This window comes from Ischnura elegans, chromosome 12, assembly GCF_921293095.1.
Source record: "Ischnura elegans chromosome 12, ioIscEleg1.1, whole genome shotgun sequence".
Classification (NCBI taxonomy): Eukaryota; Metazoa; Arthropoda; class Insecta; order Odonata; family Coenagrionidae; genus Ischnura; species Ischnura elegans.
Genome location: NC_060257.1, coordinates 62,640,094 through 62,662,721, shown reverse-complemented (window position 1 = coordinate 62,662,721; position 22,628 = coordinate 62,640,094). Strand labels below are relative to the sequence as shown.

General features: G+C 38.1%; 1 protein-coding gene across 1 annotated transcript; it reads left to right on the top strand.

Annotated features, from left to right (window-relative positions):
* The first annotated feature begins 10,864 nt into the window (after positions 1 to 10,864).
* On the top strand, positions 10,865 to 13,648 carry LOC124168832 (piggyBac transposable element-derived protein 2-like). The gene is made up of 2 exons (XM_046547165.1): positions 10,865 to 11,101; positions 11,487 to 13,648. The coding sequence occupies exon 2, from the start codon at positions 11,490 to 11,492 to the stop codon at positions 13,302 to 13,304; it is 1,815 nt and encodes a 604-aa protein (XP_046403121.1). The 5' UTR covers positions 10,865 to 11,101; positions 11,487 to 11,489; the 3' UTR covers positions 13,305 to 13,648.
* Positions 13,649 to 22,628: the final 8,980 nt, after the last annotated feature.

The following is a 22,628-nucleotide window of genomic DNA, read 5'->3' as shown; positions in this document are numbered from 1 at the left end:
ACGCTACAAGAATGCATTCGCGGCGATATCACACAGAAGGATTGAATTCACCGTGTGCGAAACTTACTAACTAGTTTTTGCTAAGCGGCATAGCAGCTTGCGATCGCAAGGTCCCATTTGACCAGGTTAAACGCACATTCGTTAACGAAATTGCTATACTCCATCAAACAAAAACCACTTCCTCGTTTATTTATGATATAACCACTGTAAGGGTAAATATGAGTGGAATATTTGACGAAATAAAAGAAACTGTTGCAGAATACATAGTGATCATACGCATAAAAAGTAATAACAGTAGCGTGAAGATGCTTTACAAGGAAAAATTGATGTGAGGGAGCTGTTCAATGAAAGGATGTGATGCGAAAGGTGTTGTTTGGTGATGAGTTAGAGGAGAAAAATAATTCGGAATACATAAAAAAGAAAACAAAAGAGAAAAGCAAATGGAATTGAGTTGAAAAGGAGACGAGCCGAGAGTTTTCAGGGATAGGATTAATATTGCTGCGTAAAGGAAAACTTCTCTCCTTATGGAGAAAGAAAAGACAGATGATATGGGGAAAGCAGGAAATATCGCCCTATGGGTTGTGTGGAGCACAAGTTGAAAAAGAAGGACAGGAATGCGGTTACTCGGGAACATTTCTCGATGAGGAAAGATAGAATACGGGAAAGGGGTGGGAGAAGGGTATAAAAGTCTTATGGCAACAGAAGAAAGGAAAGAAAAACACAGAGACCTGCCCAGTCTGAAGAGGGTTAGAGAGCCCTGTGGAGCTGGGGTCGAGGGAAGAGACTAAGAGAAGAATTCTGCCGGTTGTAAAGGACACAGTGTGACCAAAAGTTATTCTAAAGGAACTTGCCTGAAGGAAAGGGAAGAAATCTAGGAAAACAATTGTATGTGGGATATTGATGCCACATAGTTTTGGAGAAGTAATACCCAGAGAAATGGATTGATTGATTGACGTTTCGGTGGGACTAAGATCGTCAGGAGTACTTAGACCTAGGTGGTCATGGGGATCATATGAAAAACGTAATAATAGCACCCTCAAGATGTTTAAGTATGGAAAATTGATGTGAGGGATTGGCCAAAGGAAGGAGACGAAAGGTGTTGGGGGGTTAATAATTCCAATCATCCAGTTTTGTTTATCGTTATCGTTGTTTTGTTTATTGTCCAATTATGTTCTACAGTTTGGAGATTTCATTAAATTTTTCGTTTTTCATTGTGAATTTTTTTATTGCTCATTGTGAAAGGTGCGTTATACGAGATTTGCGAGGAATATGGGATGAGGATTAATCACAAGAAGACCAAAGTTATGCGGTTTTGTAAATCATCACGAGCGAGGATTGTGAGACTTACGATTAAGGTGGGTGGTTAGAAAACTTGAGCAGGTTGAGTATTTCAACTACTTAGGAAGTACGTTAGAGGAAAACGGATACTGTTGTACGGACATTAGGAAGAGAATTGCATTATCAAAGGAGGCGTTCACGAACAAGAAGGAGCTTATGAGAGGTTCGCCATGTAAGAATTTAAAGAAAAGGTACGTGAAGAGTCTGATCTGGGGTGTAGCGCTTTACGGTGCAGAAACGTGGACACTTAGCAAGGAGGACGAGAGAAGACTCGAGGCATTCGATATTTGGGTGTGGCGATGAATAGAGAAGGTGAAGTGGACGGAGAGGAGGAGGAGCGATGAAGTGCTGGACATGGTGGGTGAGAAGAGGCAGCTTTTGGATGAGATACGGAGGAGACAGAAGGTATAGTTGTAGCGAGTACTTAGCGGGGAGGGGTTGCTGAAAACAGTGTCAGAAGGTAGAATGTTGGGTAAACGAGGGAGAGGAAGAAAGACAATAGGATTTTTAGAAAGAATGAAAGGGAATAGGCCTTTGTGTGAACTGAAGGGGGAAGTGGTTGATGGGGAGGAAGGATCCCAGAATTCTTCTTAAGTACTCCATGGGAACCTGTCTTAATCGGTAGAATACTTTAATAATAATATTGGAATTAAGGAAATAAAACTTTGTAAGGTTCACTGATTGTTTAATTAAGGGCACGACCCGGGTTTCGTAACTTAGTTACATCGTCAGGTGACTAAACCTGCATGCATCATACATTTATACCCAAAGTACACAAGTGACTGTGAGGACATCTGTCGGAAAGGAAAAGGACTAGTTGGGAGGCGGGGGTGAGGGTTAAACACGGACTGAAATAGGGAATAGGGGGGGGGGGGAGGGGGGAGAAGGGAGAAGGGGCAGCCTTGGTTTGGGACGAGGGTTTTTTACCAGACAGGGGAGGGCGGGGTTAAAGTGGGTGAGGAGACGAGAGCTAAAGAAGGTGGCGGTGTTGGGGAAGAAGAGAGGGTTAGCGGGGTACATTGAGTTTTCTAAAAGACAATAGTCTATGGAAGGTCTTTGAGTCCGGCTGTGGAAGGACATGGGTCACTGGGGGAATTTTGGTTAAGGCACTGCTTAGTATTTGTTCTTGGAAATTTTAACGCCACACATGTGGATAGGCACTTGAAAATTTAAAGGAGACAGAAGGCACTTTAAATTTAATAATAATTGTGAATTTGTTCGAGGTTCATTGTGCTATCCACCAATGAGTGATTACGCAGTTAGCCCGTCCACAGGTAAATCTTTGATCTGCGTTGTCTCCAAAAATGGTGAGCCCAGGTGCCTATTACGAGTTCTCATAACGGAAGGGCACTCCTACAGCAGAGAGGAGGTATTTTCTCTCTCTTTCTCGCACCATCTGCATCTGCACGAGCTTGTGATTCTTGAAATATACGAATTTTTGTTCATTAGCCGGCACGTGTCCGATTGCATTAAAAATATAACTACAGAAAGGTCTTTTTCTGTCATTCCGTAAATGCTCCGTTAAAACTGCATTTACATTGATAAACGAGGTACCATTTTAAACGTTGAATAACCGGAATCTAACGAAAAATACAATCTCAATCTTATATTTCACTATTTACTCATTAATGTGAATTAAAAGTTTTGATTTTTCTTTGTCGATTACTCCCTCGAGGTATATCGACTCCACACATTTTTTTGTTCTAAACTTAAAAAAAAGGTTTAAAAACCCGTTAAATCCATAACTAAACCAAAGAAACGTAACATAAGTAGAAAAAAATATTAAAAATATATTCTAAGAGGAATGAAGAATGTTTAATGTTCTCTGAAAGAGATATGGCGTTAAGGATAACGTGATCACAAAAAAAGAAAAATATCGTGTTAAAAGTATTCAATAATTTTTATCTACGGGATTTGACGACCAAAATTAAAATACTACGAAATGCACATGGTGATTGTGCATGGAGGTATGGTATAAAATTTTGCCTTTAAAGGCCTGTTTACACGATACATTAACACGTACGAGTTAATGTACGTTTGCGTGAATGATTTTTGTGGACCGGAACGGAACATGTACGAATGCATGGACCAAATTAGAACAGGTTCTATTTTCTGTGCATGCATTCGCACAAGTTGGGTGTTTACACGGTGCATTTTGGCGTTCATTCTTGCGTTCATACATTTAGACATTAACCCGTACGTGTTAATGTGCCGTGTAAACAGGCGTTAAGGGAGTTTGCAAGGGGATTGCATTGAGGAAGTCCAATGCCATCCCATTGAAGACTGATTTCTGTTGCCACTTCGGTCGCTTTTAAACGGTTTCAAAAATGTCCGCGGCGCTGTAATGAGTGCAATTCCATCCACTTTTTCCAATATTTTGCATTATAATGTTTGTAATTTCGAGGAATAGCATTTAAGAGTTATGAATTTGATGAATTACACCATCATGAATGTAAAATTTGGTTGACACCCCCAATTACACCTTATTTCCCCGTGAAACTTGGATCAATTTGTCCGACAGCGACGCGAGTGGTGAATTTTTAAACCCATTTACATGCGCGGTGGGTGACAACACATTTAGAGACAGACTTCAGGGTCCTTTTTTGTAATATTCGTAGAAGTTTGGTGATTTGCATTACATTATTCAGTAACAGACGTCATGCTTGTCCCACACTGGTACCAAACTCTCTTGCCTGTATTGTATTCATATGTTTTGTATATTTTTCAAGAAAACAAGTATAGGGAAAGTACTTAATTATAAATCTTCTTCCCTATTTAAATCCAAATTTCACTGTTTCCTTAACATTCTTATTCCCTGAGGGCGTGAAAATGTGAAATTTCCGTACGGGTTAATAGTTATTTATTAATGGTATTTGGGTCCTAATAGGCGACCCTGGGATTTCTTTTGTTGCGCATTCTCTGTGTGCACTGATCGTACACTGCACCAAAACAGTGCGGAATATGTGTTTTCAAAGACTATTAGTCTTCCTTCTTACTTTGTAATTAACCAGACCCCTGATCCATATAAAACAAAAGGTACTTAATGTTATATTCATCTGTAGTCTTCATAGTTTCTTTTGATTGAATTCTATTTTGAATTTTTAAATATTGAAATAAATAAAAGCCGAATAAAAACAGTTTAAGAAGATTATTCGTAGAAATTGGAAACTATTTATATCAAGAATGGAACATGAACCTTGAAAAAATCACTTTGCTCAGCGGAGATTCTCAACCTGAACCCCAAACTACCGGTCAGGCATCCTACCCATTTGCACCACAAAGCCATTTTATGAGCATCATACCCAACCGTCTTATAGCAATACTTTTAATATCCATTTCAGAGGTATGATTAAATAAAATATTCATGGAGATAAAAAAAGTGAAGTGAAGCGAAAAAATGAAGTGGTGATGCGTAGTTTCTTGTCCGGATTTTGGGGTCAAAGGGAGGGACCTTTAGGGGGGAAGAGGGTTTGAGTTTGGCGGAGAGGGATGGACTCATCCGCCGGGGAACGACTTGAGGGATAGGGCGACGGGCCTGTGTGAGATTAAAGACTCAAACCGGAGACGGCCATAAAAATGGGCGGAGGGCCGGGATATTACTCTGAGGAGGAGACTGAGATAGAGCCCCTATCCATTTCCTGAAGAGAACTGCTTGACGTACCCACATATCGGATTCATCACGTCTTTCACGTGGTATCGATATGTAATGCAGAAAAACTTGGCGTTGCGATATATTTATGGAGTCATTGTTTACAAATAGCGCACATCCATGCGGAAAGAATTTTTAATTTAGAGTTTTTTACATTTTTTTACAGTTTCGGATTGACCCTATATATATTGTTATATATTTTTCCAAAAATAGAGATTATTTAATTATATTATTTATATTATTATATTATATTATTTAATTTAGAGGATATTAGATGAATATATATATTGAGGATTTATCGTACCTTTCATATGGTATCAATGGGCAATCCTGAAATACTTTGAGTTGCGCTTTGTGTATCAAGATTTTTTATTTACAGTTTTTTACATTTTGTACACTTTCGGGTTGGCCCAATCTATTGCTCACTTTTTTTCGTAAATGGATATTCCTTAGCACATTGGATATTATGTATTAATTCATAAGGAAAATTTATGATAATTTCTTTGCCAACTTTGAAAAAAAAGCTACGTATCGGATACATCATGCCTTTCATATGGCATCGATTTGCAATGCTGAAAAAGTTGGTGTTACGATAAATTTATGGAGTCATTGTTTCCAAATGGCACACATCCAAGTAGTAAGAACTTGTAATTTGCAGTTTTTTACATTTTGAGCAATTTTGGATTTACCCAATCTGTTGCTGATATTTTTTCCACTAAAGGATATTCTTTAATACATTAGACGTTAGATATTAATTCATGCAGACATTTTAGCATGAATTATTTTCAAACTTAAAATATGTGCAAAGATAGTAGGTACGAGCATACCGGATTCATCATATCCACATAATGTATGATTAGCAATCTTGAAGAAAATTGTAATTGCGTTGCGACAAATTTATGGAGCCACTGTTACCAAGTGGAGCACATCCAAGAATTTGTAATTTAGAGTTTTTTTGTACATTTTCGGATTGACCTTATATATTACTTCATTTATTTCCAGGAATGAATAGTATTTAATGTATTGGATATTAGATCATGAGGAAAATTTAAGATGAAGTCAATGACAACTCAAAAATATACAAAGATAGTACTTACATATCGGATTCATCGTGGATTCATATGTATCGATTTGCAATGCTGAAAATTTTGACATAACGAAAAATTTATTTAGTCGTTGTTTACCAATGGTTCACATTCACGTAACAAGAAGTTATAATTAACAGTTTTTTGTGCATTTTTGCGTTGATATCATCTATTTCATAATTTTTTGACCATAAATGGATATTATTTAATATTGAGTATTAGATAGTAATTCATGGGGTAATTTGAGATGATTTCTTTGCCAACTTTGAAAGCGTACAAAGAGAGTGTTTGTTTTAAAGCTTTGATAAATTAACTGATAGAAGAGTGCCAATCATAAAATCCGTATTTCTGTCGACATGTACATTATTCTTAATGCATGCATATATGAATGAAAATTTGCGTATCGTGGTTGATTTTGTTGATCTGAATTTTATACCTGCTCAGATTATCGAAAAGTTTTGAGAAGATTTGTCCATGACATCCATGTACTAACCTAGATATTTCTTATTATTAGTGTACAAATCAAGCGGGTATAGCACTAATTTTCTGTAACGCATTAGCCTCATTATTTTTTGTAATTCTCAATCTTATAAAATCATACGAAATCTCTTCTTCTCATGTTTTTGTTAATGACTTTAGACGTTAACGCTTGGAGTCACGCGAGAAAATGAAATAATGTGATTGGTATCTCACTTAGTTTTTTGCATTATTTTAGTAGCGAGAGAGAGTTTATGCTTCGTTGTCCTCTCCTTTCCAGAAAAATAAAATCACTAAAGGCAATATTTCTAGGATATCACCAGATGTTTCGTTACTTACTCACTACGTGAACTTGTTTTTCCTGCAGAGAAAGTGAGTTACCTTAGTTTTGTTTGCAGTTATTCTTCAATACCATACAGTAGTTCTTCTTAGTAAATTATATGTGTTATTGTGACTTTCAAATCTGTTTAATTTTAGCGATACGTCCATGCATCAAGAAAATTCTCCAACTGCCTCATATCTTGTTGCATATTGGCATCAAGTCACCATTATCTGGAAAGTATCGTAGATTAATTCATCGGCTTAGAAGTTAATTCGATGTTGCACAACAAGAAATGCTTTTTCACCTCTGGATTTATGCGATACTTCATCATTATAGCACGTTTTAGCAGTTTATTCTCAGTATATTTTACATCATACATGTACGCACCCCTGAGGCAACTTAATTATATTTCTAAATTAATATTTACTGCCTCCGGATCAGAATTTGTATCCTTTTATATAAACCCCTTTATATACATACCATATAATTCTATATTAGGTCCCTCTTCCCTTTTTTAACCACAAAATCTGAGCTCGCTACTAAAAAACGATATACATTAAGTGAGCTACTTATTCAATCATTCCATTTAAACGCATGACTCTGAGTTTTAACGATTTTTTAAAGGGCTTATTATGACGATACTGTTACAGTTGCTGCTTTCAACCTTGGTTGAACATTACTTGAGAGACCGAGGCACGAAAATAGAGAGGTCTGGTTCATAATCAGACGTCACGGCCGTTGCTTCATGCTTCCATTCCATGTAATAACGCTGTCTACGTGTGAGGTCGCGAGGTATGACTCCCATGGGGTTACAGTGTGAATAAAAAAAAACCTCCCAGTCTGCAAAAAATACTTTATTAATAGTATGGCGTTAGGAAGCCGTCGAGTATAACGGGTGTCGGGGCTCGTAGTATAAAATGGGAAGGCATAAATCCGGAAAGGGCTTTCCGAGGATGGAGTACGGCGGTGGCCGAAGGTGCATGCGGTAGGGGTGCTGTAGGGAATGGTGGGTCTGTTCTACTTTGCGGTGACGGATTAAGAGAGGCCAGGGGGTGCTAAGGACTGCGAGGAGGAAAGATAGTATGGGCATATATAAAGGATGGGGAGATGAGCGACCAGAGATAAGACTTTGAGCATATTCGCTCGCCAAAGTGCATGCTAGCTATGAATCCCTCTGAAATCACTCATAAATTAACGTTATTTAAAATAAAATAGTAATTCGTCAATTTCATGGAAATCTCTTAACGCATTCCCATTGACATGGCCACTGAAGTGAGTTTTACGTGCTATAATATCTTGAACTGTAATCGAAAAATTTTATCGTTTAAATTAAAATAACCTTTTGGTCCTATTAGTTAATTTTAATCCATTATTTTTGGTGCGTTAAATTTGCTACGTTGCGTGTGTGTGACGAATTTAAAGTTTTTTTTAATTTGAAAATTTGGGTAAAAAAAACCCCACAGAATTGATATAAATAAATATAATATTAGGTTACGCTAGATCAAAAAATATAGTTAATAAATCTCGTGTGTTTACATGTGCTCTTTGAAATGTTTTTTTTACGAAACAGTATAAGTTTCTTGTCCGTGCAATTGAACTTATCTGATTACAACCAATTTCATCCGACTGTCAAATATTCGCTGGACTGAGTACGTTGTTCGCCCAAGATGTATGTGAAAGGGATGCTTAAGGGAATGGCGGAGTTCTTATACTTTGCGGTGACGGATTAACCCGTTAACTCCTAGTGTATCATATGTTACCAGCTGGTTGTGCAATACTAAACGCACCTTTTCTGTTACTTATTGTAATTTGTTTGGCATTTTGAGAGTTTTAAACAGTTAAACATATTTATTGTTACATTTTTCAGACAAGATTGGACATTTTTGAGTAATTGTGGATGAAAATGAATCTGCTGAAATCCACTGGCGGCCATAAAATTGATATCAACCAGCGCTAATACCTGGAAATGTAATCGAAAAATCCGGGCAAGTGAAACGAAACATTTTCGTTTCACTTGCCCGGATTAAATCACCAAATTAAAATCACCAAAGAGTTTAGTTTCGTCGCGAGACGAAAATTAACTTCCGGGGAACGAAATTAAATTAATATACAAATTAAAATAATAACTCCGCTGCTCATAGTTAAGTGTTGATCCCAGAAGTTGAGTGGAAGGGGATAAGAGGGTATACTTTCTACCCATTACGAGTGACATACGTGTGGAGAGATTAATATATTGAGCTTAAAAATCGAATTGCCAGTTTTTGTTCACCGTTCTCCTGTTAGTGGTCAAAATATGAGTGCCCCATGCATCTCATGGCGGCAGGCCGAACCTCTACTTCATTCAGTCATAATTCGTACTCGGTGCGCGGGTCGAAACTAAACTGTTGGAAGGTGACGCACGTGGTCCCTCCGGTGCGAAACATAATCTGCATTTCGTTGCGTCCCAGAGGTTTAATTTAGTTTCGACCCGAAGTAGTTTTGACTCCGATCGTTTCGACCCCGAGTTTTAGCTCCACGGGTTTAAATCCATTTCGTTTCGTTTCTAAATTTCACCGTTGGAAACGAAACTATTGAAATTATACCGATTTTGACTTTCGTTTAGTTTCGATTGCCATGCCTGAGTTTTGACCAGACTGTAACTTTTTCGAGCATTTTTCGACTCTGCGCTATGAGGGTCACTGAAAGAGTCCACGATGCGGAACCGTAGACGGCGTAGTTTGGTGGATCCTTTTCAAATGCGTTTGCGCCTGGCCCAGTCGTGCAAGCTCGGAATGAATATAACGGCTTCGCGGCTTGAGGTGACCCAAAACAATAGGGAAGTGAGATGAGGAGTGATAGACGTGGGCATTGCCCTGTTTTCACTAAAGTCTTGGTCAGTGCATTGCAACGAAATGCTGTCTCAGTAACCCTCTTTCTACTTAGCAAATTACTCACGAAGCGTACTCGGAAAGTTATGGAATTTCCCTGAAGCTTGGCTCCTTCTATCGCATTTTGGTTGACTATCAGGAAGTCACGTGCCCTCCGCCCTCACCCCTCCCCCCCTCAAAAAAATTTATACCTGACTCTGTCGGAAAGATATTTTTAATGAGCTGTGACGACACTCATAGATTCTTATACCTATTTTAGGTTATGACACTGCGCCGTCCGGGGCGCTAGGTCGGAATGCATGAAAGCGAATTTTTTGTAAACATTCCTGAACAAACAATGTTCTACACACTTTGAGCCGAGGGTGTTAGCTCTCACTTCAAGATGACGCCAAAAATACACGTAGTTCAGGCTTAAAGAAAGAGGTGTCTCACAACCGGGGTATTCTTATAAAACCAACTACTTACCGCCCTTTGAAAACCAAGTAGGAGTGGGCTTAGGTCAACCAAAGGACGGAGTCAAAATGTTTGGCTTCTGGCCCGCACGATTTCTAAAGGAGTCCACGACAAACATAAGGATAGGCGCCGCCCGTTTAGAGGAAACTATATTGAGATAGCCAACTGAAGGGGGACATGCTCCAAAGCGGTTGGATGGGAACAAAAAGAGGATGCTGTTCATGGATATTACGGAAACCGACCCAGGGCTGCGGCCTCACAATTTGGATGAAAGCATTCAAAAGATAATGATGGCATTTGGCTCCGAGTCAGGGTGGTGGATATGGCCCCAACCATTAGCCCCAAATTCGAATACCAGAGGTGGCACGGATTTTTCAATGACTTTCCGATACCTGTGTGAGTGCTTCGCGTCGTGCACATCATGTATACTACTCCTTACGTCGGATGATACGTTAAGTTGTGATCCCCTATACGCTTTTCATTAAAAGATTGGTAGTTCGACGCCGTGGTCGTGTTTTTCTCCCACATAACTTCCTTATGTTGCAAATTCTCTTTGTCGAGAAACAGTGGGAAAATTACTACGAACGATTTTACATTTTTTTATGTACGTGCATCTATTATTAATTAATTATTTATTATTGCAGAAGAAACATATTCAATTAATTAACCCTTTCCGGTCCAGTGAGTCCAAATGGAATCACGTCGCTTTCCTGCTTCGAGCATCAATTCAAATCCCCCGCGGACTCTATTTAGCGTTAGCGGCCGTAGTACATAGTGCCACCACCAGGTTTTATGACTCGCCGTTCAAGAATAAATACGATCTTCAGCTATTGATGAAGATTGCTGCACATGTGCTTGTGAGTATTCTTCGGAGTTCATCGGCGGAGTTTTACATGAATGAAAAACGGAGGTAAGTGCAGTATTTTGACCATAAAAATTAAGAGCTCTTTCGACATTGTTTGACATTGATTATAAGAGATTTTAAGCTTCTGCGAGAGGAAATGTCTTTGTAATTTTATAAAATATAACATGATTCCATTTGGAATCAGTGGCCCAGATGTATGTGTTAAGTTTGACCGAGTTTGCAAAGCATCATTTTACTGAAAGTAAGCTCATTAGTTGAGATCCAACGAAATAGTTGGTATTTTAAATACGAATTAGAATTGACGGAACGTGTTAATTGAATATCTCATGAACGGAATTGTCTAATTGTTTTTTCAGTGTATTTATGTTTAGTAAAGCCACAGGGATTTTGGAAAATAGATTTTATTTTCACCGAATCATTTCCATTTCAGACGATGGCGACATCATTGACGACTAAGGAAATAGTGTACATTTTAGAAGGTGACATCTCTGATATTGACATCTCAGATGATGAAGACATCTCAGAGGAAAACCCGGATTGGCTTTTGAATAGAGAAGCAGTCGGACCTGACGTTATGAATACCGAGGTACAGGGTTTTCCGAACATCCCTGATGTCGGACTTGCTTTTGAAGTAAATAAGTGTAGTGATGATAGTGATGATGATGACATGCCTTTGGCACAACGTTATCCGCATCTAATGAACCAATCGCAGAGAAAAGTAAATAGGTCATTATGGACTTATGAAGACCTAGGTTATGTTGATTCCTCATGTGACTCTCAATTTTCACCACCTCCTGATGAAATTAGCACCCCATTTTCATATTTCAAGCTTTTTGTTGATAATGATATGATAAGTAATATTGTAGAGCAAACTAATCTCTATTCAGTGCAGGAAAAATGCCAAAATGTAAACACTAATGACAAAGAAATACATCAGCTCCTAGGAATTCATATGATTATGAGCATTGTCACAATGCCAAGTTACTCCATGTTCTGGAGTGAAAAGTCGCGATATGGTCAAATTGCAGATGTCATGTCTCGCAATAGATTCAAAACTTTGCGAGGTAATCTACATTTTAATAATAATGACAATATGTTGTCCCGTGATGATCCTGCTTACGATAAACTGTTCAAAATCCGGCCATTTTTAAATGCTCTAAGGAAAAACTTCCTGAAAGTGGAACCGGAAGAGCATAATTCAGTGGATGAATTTATGATTCCTTTGAAAGCTCATACAGCATTGAAGCAGTATATGAAAAGCAAACCACACAAGTGGGGAGTGAAGGTTTTTGCTCGTGCAGGGGTTAGCGGATTTGTGTATGATTTTGAAATTTATCTGGGCAAGCAAACTAATGTAAAAGAATCTGGTCTTGGAATCAGTGGTGATATTGTCATTCGGCTAGCAGAAAATATCCCTAAGCACAAAAATTTCAAATTATATTGTGATAACTGGTTTTCCTCGCCTAAACTATTCTCGCAACTAAGGAAAGATGGTATTTTAGCTGCAGGAACTATCCGTAGAAATAGGCTAGGGCAATGCACTTTGAAAAGTGACAAGGAGTTGAAAAAACAAGGGAGGGGTAGCTTTGATTATAGACTTGAGAAAAGTGAAAATACGTTTGTTTTGAAATGGCTGGACAATAAACCAGTGTATTTAATTTCCAACTTTGTTGGGGCTCATCCTGTGGAAAATGTTCGACGCTGGTCTGTAGCAGAAAAAAGGTACATAGACGTGCCACAGCCAAATATTGTTCGTGCGTACAATAAGCATATGGGAGGAGTCGATAAACAAGATATGCTTCTGGAACTTTACAGAACAAACCTCAAAGGGAAGCGTTATTACCTCAGGGTGATTTTTCACTTCATCGACCTCAGTGTTGTAAATGCTTGGCTGTTATACCGCAGACATTGTGAGCAATTGAAAGAAAAATATATGCCCTTGATTGAGTTCAAATTATCTGTAGCTCATGCATTACTCTACTTTGGTCCCAATATCTCTAATAAGAGAGGAAGACCATCTTCATCACCGAGTGTGGAGGGAAAAGGAGTGGCGAAAAGAACTTTTACACCACGGCCGGTGGCCGATGTTCGATTCGATGGGATTGATCATTGGCCTTTGCATGTAAATACTAAAAATAGATGTAAATTGTGCATAAAAAGTTATACGCGAGTGAAGTGCGAGAAATGCAACTTACCATTGTGCTTCTCCAACGAAAAAAACTGTTTCAAAACTTTTCATGTAAAATGATATATTTGTCCCCTGTATTTCATGTAAAAGGTAATATGTAATCTACATGAAGTTCAAAAATTTGTTTTATTAAATAAATTGATAATTTAACAATGTAATTTGTACATTATTTACAAATTTTATGTTGTTTTAAACCTGTATACTATTTAAATGAAACTTCAGTTAGAACGGAAATCATTGCTTTCAAAAAGGCCACTGATTCCATTTGGAATCAGGTCTGAAATTTTGTATTAATATATATTTGAACGCACTAAAGATTCTCTGCACATATATAACACTTTCAAAGTCATTTTAGTGCAGTAAATAAATTTTTTTGCTGCATATTCATTATTTGGACTGGAAAGGGTTAAGCATGTATCATTCTTTGTCATTGCAATACCTCCTACAAAAAGGTAGCTGTCGGTCGCAAGCTTTAAATCAGGGATGGCTGAGTTTCTGAATCTGAGTTTTAAATATTATTTACAGTCATTTCTACAGCTACATACTACCAAGACCGCCAAAAAAGACGTGTGGCAGGGGGTGTTAGGACACCAGCAGTCTACGTATAAAAAGCAAATGATAAAAAAAGTACGACTAGCATTTATTGAAGGCCTTTGTTGTTCGGGAAAAAAATGAATTCTCATGCCTAACCCTTATACAAAACGTCTTTCTTAACATATCATTCTTGCCAGACCTATAAATATTGTGGGATTCTAATATGATGTCCTCCGTGTCGCTTTTAAAGATATCTATACTCAATTGCTCAAGCAATCTAAGCCTAGCGCGTAACCTTAAGCGTAATCAGCATATAACCTCAATCGGGAACTCTTCATCAATTCAGAGTAAGTAGTAAGTATAATTTGAATTTTCTTTTAGTGTCTTTGTCACATCAGTTACGAAGTTCCACGCGGCTAGTTTGCCAAATATATCATCCATTGGATCGAGAAACCTTCCCGCTGGGGGTTACTTCCAACAGGGGAATAGCGGAACATCCCTTTACTGGGTCTTGAGGCGTTGGCTTCCTCCCGGGCGACCTCTACTCATGTCTCCTTCACTTTTCCCCCATCTCCGGAGTTCCAAAGGTGTCTGTCTCCCTCCTCCGACTCCGTCTTAAACTCTCCAGGTTTCCCCTCCACCAAACCTTTGCAGCCACCGTTCCGTAGCGAAGGGCTCCTTAACTCGTGTAACTCAACTCGTTCGGGCAATCCCAACCCCACTTACTTGATTATGAACCGGAGTCAAAATGATAAGTGTAGCACGATTACGCGTATCATCACCAACGCCTCTGAGAGACGCTTGAAGGACTTTACTTCAATGCGTCGCTTTGTTACAAATAGCCTGATCTCCCGCTATTCATATTATAATTGCATTAAAATTACTATCTAATATGTAGTTTCTTTTTTTAATAGGTTTTATGTTAGGGTAGGAGAATGCTTGGAGTATTCTCTTCTAGTAAACTAAATTATAATGTGCGTGAAAATGTCTCATCGAAATAAATGTGAGTCTTCTTGGTAAAAAATAGATTTTCTTACAGTTTTCTTTGGATAACTTAGTCAAATAAATAAAGTGTAATGAAAAAAAAAACGCTTGAAAGTAATTTTCAACGGGTTTCATTTAGGATATGCCATTTGTAAAGCCTAAGTAATTGTAAAACTTGTTGCATCTGGAGCATTTATTTCCTATCAGAGCCCTTGCTCATTTAGGGGCACTAAATAGCTACCTATGCCATGTTTATTCATGCCTGTAAAATGTTTTCCCTAAATAGCATTCCCTGTTATTAATGGAGAAAATAGGCATTTAGCTCAAGTTATTATACGCTTGACTGCTATTAGTCACTGCACCCCAATATTATTCGAAATTACTTACCCGCAAAAAGATCACGAACGTTTTATTGAGCTGCTAAAACCATACATATTTCATTGATATTTAAATATGATAAAGGAAGCTGAAATATGTACATTTTATGTCCCATTAAACACGTGAATGTACATTTGTAGAGATAAACTTGAAACATTTCTATCGAGGCTTATTTTGAAAAATATTATCAAAGGTTTCGAAGCTTAAATTTCTTATGCCCGTTAGAATAAAAAATATTAAAGAGCAAACAGCAGAATTTTCTTTAGTAAACCTTTAAACTTTTGACCACCAACTTTTGTAGACAAATCGCCATGTATTTTGGATGTTTTAATAGACGTACAATATTTTCCTTCGTTTTATGAATCTGTTGCAAGCCTGAAGTTTAACTTAAAGCCAAAACCAGAAGTAAAACCAAATCAAGTTCCAATGGCGTCTGTAATACACAAATCTGTAGCTACATTGCCTTAATAAATTAGTGCACGCCAATTAAACTGTCTGTACAGAAAGCTCCAACTGGGCGATTTATTTTTCCTGCATTATTGTATTAATTAGAAATTTTAATTACAATTGAGCTGAATAAATTGAATAGATTCTGGAAGTAGGCACGCAATAATTACAAAAACCAGAGTAGTTTCGACCGACGAATTTCAACCGACACGGACTTGTTTAAAGATATTGTGTGATAAGTTGGGTCTATCATAAAATTTTTGTTGTTTTTTTTGGATTATGGTATTTGGGTTTATTTGTAGTTATAATTTTAATTATAATGTTATTTAATTACCAAGGGTGAGTAGAAGATTAATTTAAAGATGTCAATTTAAGTCAACAAGAAAAACGTTTTTCATTAATAATTATTAATGTTAATTGAGTGGTTTGGAAGCCAAGGGGTACAAGTGGTTTTTTTTCTATACATAGTTAGGTTCAGAAATTAGTTATAGAAAACAAACGAGATGAATTAGGTATTTGATAAAGTGAATTTGATATTCCACTCGATGTCAGCACAGAACTCACTGGTATCCCTTGGCAACCAATTTTTCTGTATTTTTTCGAACAATTAACTTTACCTAACTGTAGGGATGTGCGAGTAGTACTTTTTGTTCTCAAGTATAGTTTTTAATTTCTGGACCAGGCAATAAGATGAAACATGCTCCAACATGTTCTCTTTTTCCCAATCCTTTAGTACATATTCTATTCTGAATTATTTTCCTGAATTAAAAAAATAATAAGGAACGTTAATGATAAATGCGTCAACATTTAGAGATGGATGGAAATGAATGTATCTTAAACAGTTGAAGCACAGGTCAAATGACTTAACCCCTGGTAATATGCCGAAAATTCAATTGATATGTGCATCCGAACGGTTTGGAAGAGCTCTGAGTAAAGGCATTTGCACGATAGTAGTAAAGAATATATACGTAAGTTAATTACTGGCTTACTGGCCTCGGCATCTTTGTAACAAAAACTACTCAACTCGACATTCGTAATGCTACTCGAAAAACTCTAGTCCAGGGGCGCTGCTAGGAATTAAGGCTAGGGGGGTTTTAGGCGCAACTAATACTTACGGGTGTGGGGGTATTGCATACCTACCAGGGTAAGCAGGAGTTGCGGGGGTCCTCCTCCAGAAAAACTTGAAGAATAATGGTTCAAAATAGCGAGTTTTACGGCTTCCTGAGGGATATTTGATAAATCCTAACACTATTCTTTAAGTAATACTCATCCAAATAAGTAAAATGGATTAAACTTAAAAATTTCTCTGAGATCTGGGGGGGGGGGGGATTTATCCCCCAAATACCCCCTTAGCTGCGCCATTGCTCTAGTCCAGTACCAACTACTCGACTCGACTCGAATTTTCGAGTACTCGCACATCCCTATCTAACTCTGTTGAGAAAAATATCACTTGTACACCTTGGCTTCTCACCACTTCGATTTAAATTAAGCTAAAGGCTGTTGATCGCCCTGCAGCATCAAAACTACCTCAATATCGCTGCATGAACCCTCCCTTCACTCTTCCTCATGCTATATCTTCTCCTCAGACGCCTGTCCCATCTTCTTCCCTCGTGGTACGTTCGATATCTTCTTCGCTTCCCATAATTCCATTGCCACGGTCCTTCTCACCCGCTGCCACACGCCGTAAATTCTCGCCCTCCTTCTCCTACCCCACCACCCAAGGGGTTTGCCACGCGCCCTCCGACTCCCCCTATCCTCTCCCCCTGTCTCCACGCATTTCAGCTCGTCTCAACCCCACCCGTCCATCCCAGCTATCTCCGGCTGAAACTCAAGTCTCCGGATGCTGCTCTGGGGCATAGTATGCAGTTTAGTAAGGCGGGAACTCTGATTTGGGGTCTAGCCACACGTACTGCTTGTCTAATTAAAGTATACCGCGACTATCCACGGCGATAACTCTACGGAATCACCAGCAATGACAAAATTGTGCGAGACTTCCATAGCGAAAAAAATCATTCGCGCCGACCGGGATTCGAACCTGGATCCCGGAAAATCCCGATATCCCTTCGAGTGCTGTAGCAAGTTAAGCTGCGTATGTGTCAGTAGATATATTTCACTAATTCCCACTGAAATAAATGGTGCCTCGGGAGCTTATCGGGCTGAATCATTCTACTGGGAATTGGGCAATCCGAGTTCGAATCTCGGTCAAGGCGAATGATTTTTTCTCTGTGGAATTTTCGTACCGCTGGTCCGCTGAAGCACCAATGTTTACTTCTAATTCTTCGATAGAAAAAATGTGATAGAAAAATTGTTCAAAAAATCAATACATTACCTACCGCGAGCGAAGTGTGAGAAAAGTTGTTCCAAAGTTATATGCCAACTAAAGAGAAATATGGAATTTTATGCTGGAAGGTCTATTTGTGTTTCAATATCAGTTAATCTCAAAAACCAAAGTTTTGCCTGGCCCCGCCACCGTGGCGTATCCAGGAATTTCGTTCCGGGGGGGGTCGAAAACCAGGGGGGAAAAGTTTTGAAAAACAGGGAAAAGTTTTGAAACAACACTAATTGTAAGTAGTAAGTTTTAACCTAATTTTAACACTTTTCGTAATCGAAAAAAAACCTCATTTTCTAAAGAAATATTTTACAAATTCGTTTTTTTTTCAATATTTTGTTTTTTTATGAAGGAAAATAATAATTTTATATTTCGGGGGGAGGTCCGGACCCCCTGCACCCCCTGGCTACGCTACTGTCCCGCCGCAGCATTACTATTCATGCACTTTTCTCCCTTGCAATCAGTTAGGAATTTGGTGTATTCACAAAATTATATCCCCACCTGAGAGTTTAAAGCTTTAATTTGAAATCACCGCTATGCGGCTAAATCTGAGATGTACTAAGCGATTTTGGACTCACTGCAAGCGAGAGAGAATTTGGAGTTATTAATAAAAAAAATTAATCGCTTTATATGGCCCAACTTCCAATTAGCCAGCCCTTTTTGTAAGCGGTCAGCAGGAGAACTTATCGATTCTATCCACGATTCGGTCCCGTTTATAACTCCAGCCTCTCGTAATGCGTTTGAGCCTATATCTGTATGCATTAGTATGTTAATTAAAGTACGATTTTCGTCGACATTCAAACTTTGAGGATTATGTAAGTTTTTTATGAATACGTATTATTCGTCCAATGCGTGTATTTCACTAGGCTATGATTGCATTATTCACCCTTTTGGTGCTATCCTTCTTCCCGGGGTACAGTCGAAAAATGCGGAGGGTATTTTAATAAAATGTGGCAACTAGGAAAAATAAACATTATATAGTTAATTTTTTTGATATCTTTAAGTGTTTTTTTTGAGTAACGAGATTAAATTGGACGTTAATCACAACATTTTATACGTGTACTGATATATAAGTTTTTTTATTTCAATATTCTCAAATTTAACAACAACTACGTAAAAGCCGATATATCGGTGCGCCGCACTGAAAGGGTTGAGGATCAAGTCTTTATACATATCGTGTTTCATCAAAAGAATGGCAATAATGAGCACTCCTAAAAGTTATGGTATTATTCAAGTAACAAAATTATAATGATAATGTAGAAGGATGTATTGTCCCACTTGAAGATGACTTTTAAGAGTGAGAAAAGGGAAAAATATGGTATAAATTGTTGAGGATAAATAATATAATGAACTATTTATTTGCTATCACACCTTATATATTATACTTACTTATGCAATTCTATGCCGATATGCATCATCGGAATCAGGTGAAAATAGCTAGTAAAGGAAATTAATTATGTTTGTTACAAAAAATATTTTGTGTATAGTCTTAGTCGTTATATTTTATGGATTATTAATAATTGCATCGTGGAAAAATAAAATTTGACGACAATGAAAGCAATTCGTAATGGGATATAAAAAAGCCCCATATTCTTATGTTGTTATGTCACAAATTCTTATGTCACAAAGTGGACTGCACCAACTCAAGGCTTAGTTCTAAACTACATTCCAGGTTGCGTATTTGAGAAGCTTATGAAGAAAGGTAAACTGTCCCACTTGAAGGTAGCTGGAGGATAAAGGCATAAAAAAATGCTGGCAGTGAATGGGAAATGTTTTCATTTTTTAATTTAACTTATTTCTTACTCTTCGGAGATGTAATATTTATTTGAAAATTCATGCAATCATTTTTAAATTGCCTGGGTGTATAGATTAAACTGTTTTCATGATTAACCTATGGCTCACACTCAAAATGTCCATCATCATATCTAGTCAAATACCCTAAGATTTGTTTGACGCAACTCTCCATTTTACTCTCCTGTCAGATAGTCTTTTCATTTTAAGGGTATTATGAGAACATCTGGAAAACATAACTTTCTGCGTGATCATTGGCTCCAAGCTTTAGGCTCTCTCCAAAGCGTTTCTTTCTCGTTCGTTTCTTCAGAATCGTCTCACTTGTTTGTCGTAGTGCGACAGAAAGCAGATTTCAGAGTAAGGGGGTATAGTTCGGTTGTTTTATCATGCGAGTGGAATGAGGTGATTGTTCTAATGTTATGAAAGAGTCTCAATACCAGTGCTAATTAGGGATTTTTTGGAAGATGGGTTAGTTGGCCTTGACATCAGTTTAAATTGAGGTTATATTGTGATATTTTCCAAGATCACGGTAACATATGAGTTCGGGTGAGGTGGAAAGTTTTCTTAATAATTCGTTTTTAGGGAATTGCACTTTATTCAAGTGGGTTTTTACCACTGGAGAGGAAGGATTGATTAGTATCCTTGATATCAATTTAAATTGGATTAAAACAGAGCTTTTTTCGCAGACCACTGTTACGCATGATCTAGGGAGCGGTGGAAATTGTTCTCAGTATTCTTTTTCGGTGAATTTACATTTGCCCAAGAGACTTCTCCTCGCCATTGTCCATAATACTGGAGAGTGAAGATTGGTTGTTGGTCTTGATATTAGTCTAAATTGGAGTAATTTCGCGCTCTTTTGGGATATCACGTATACCTACGAATCAGTGTGTGGCGACAGTTTTTACTTAGTATTTTTTTCAGTGGTTTACAGTTTGTTGAAGTGGGTTCATACCGCCATTAACCATCCTGGGGAGGAGAAATATTGATTATTTGGCCTTGAAATCATTTATAATTAGGTTAACTCAGCATTATTTCCGGTAACGAATGGACCAGGCTACGGCGAAAATTTTTCTTAGCAATTTGTTTTCAGTGGATTGTAGTTTTTCTAGTTCATTGTTATAGCCTTGGATCATATAGGAAAGGGAAGATTGGTTAATTGCCATGATATTAGTTTCAATCTGGGTTATTTCGCACTCTTTTTGGAGATTACGTTTACGCATGGACCAGGGTGCGGAATTTTTTTTCTTAGTACCTACTTTGTTTTCAGTGGATTGCAGTTTTTTAGTGGTTTTTTTTATAGCCATGGATCATTTTGGAGAGGGAAGATGGGCTAGAGTCCTTGATATCAGTTTATATATGATTAATTTTGATTAATTTTGCGCTCTTTTTGGGGATCAATTTTCCGTATGAAGCAGGGTTTGGCGCCAAATTTTTCTGTGAATTATATTTCCATTGGTTTGCAGTTTGATCACGTTGGTTCTCACCACCATGGTCCATTCTGTAGAGTGAAGATTGATAGTTTTGCCTTAATATCTGTTAAAATCGGATTAATTCAGCGCCCTTTTCTGAATTCACGGTTACAAATGAACTGGGGTGTGGCGAAATATTATCTCAGCATTTTCTTTTCAGTGGATTGCATTTTGTTGAAGTGAGTTCTCGTAGCCATGACTCATACTTGAGAGGCATAGCTTAAGATGGGTTTGATCAAGGACTTGTGGAGAGATTTGGCCTCTTAAGAGGTTGGGATATGGGTGAAGCAAGGTAAGGATCCACCCCAAAGCGGGTGACGTCAACTTTCGCAGTCGCTTTAGGGCAAAACTTCTGGGATAAGTGCGATCGAAAGTTTTCAAGAGGGAGCGACAGGTCAGATCTATGGTCCCCATCCCCCACCCACTCTAGTGCCTTATCCCCCTACCTCCGTTCCCCTTAGTTACGATCGTTGACTCGATTCATTTTGCAGCACCATCCCCAAATCCCATCATCTAATGGCCGTAATGTAGTCATCAACACATCGGCCCGGAGGGGCCATGTTCCATCATTTGATATCGAGACTGGGAAATACTTCACCCATTCGATATTGCGGGTGTTTTTTTTCTCTAAATTTTATCGAAGGAACTCTAAGACAATGACACTATTAGAATAATTAATTAATAATGACATAGAAAGTAATGGTCGAGCAATAATGTGCTTGAAATTAGCAAAATGTTAATGATATACTAAAAAGCGGCAGTAAAATTTATTAATTTTATCACGTGCAAATTTAGTTGAGGGTCACAGGGGGCCTTGATTCCACCTAAGAAAAAATGTTTTTTAATTTTTATTAGTTTAATAGTTTTTGTATTCTTAAATGCCTAAAGTTGTTCAATTGCATGTATAGTTAAGAATAAAAATGAAATTTTAGCCTCCAAAATGTGTAAAAAATGTTTATTCTGAAACATTTACTCGGGAGAACGCGCCGGGACTATTTCTCCCGGGGGTATTTCATACTCCTCGGGTCTAGGTCATGATAGCCTCCAAATTTGATGCTGCATTCACCCCTGAAAAGTGTACGGTGTCGAGAGTATAGTGAATTTAGTTTAGCCGCATCTCAGAGGAGAAGGGCGAGGACCTGCCTATTTACTTGGGACCTAACCTTCGAGGGCTCTCTTATTTTTATGTTGGGGAGGGTCGGCCCTAAATAAAAGGAAGGCCCCTACGCTATCCTCCTAACCCACAAAATGTGGCGTCACCGATTTCTCATTGGCTGAGTTCCTTACCGCGGTAGAGAATCATTGTGCATTACTATGGTTTAAAGGCCTGTTTACATGATACATTTATACGTACGGATTAAGGCCTAAATGTATGAACGCGTGAATGAACGCCAAAATACACAGCCAACTTGTGCGAACGCATGTACCTACAGGGAATAGAACATAATCTAA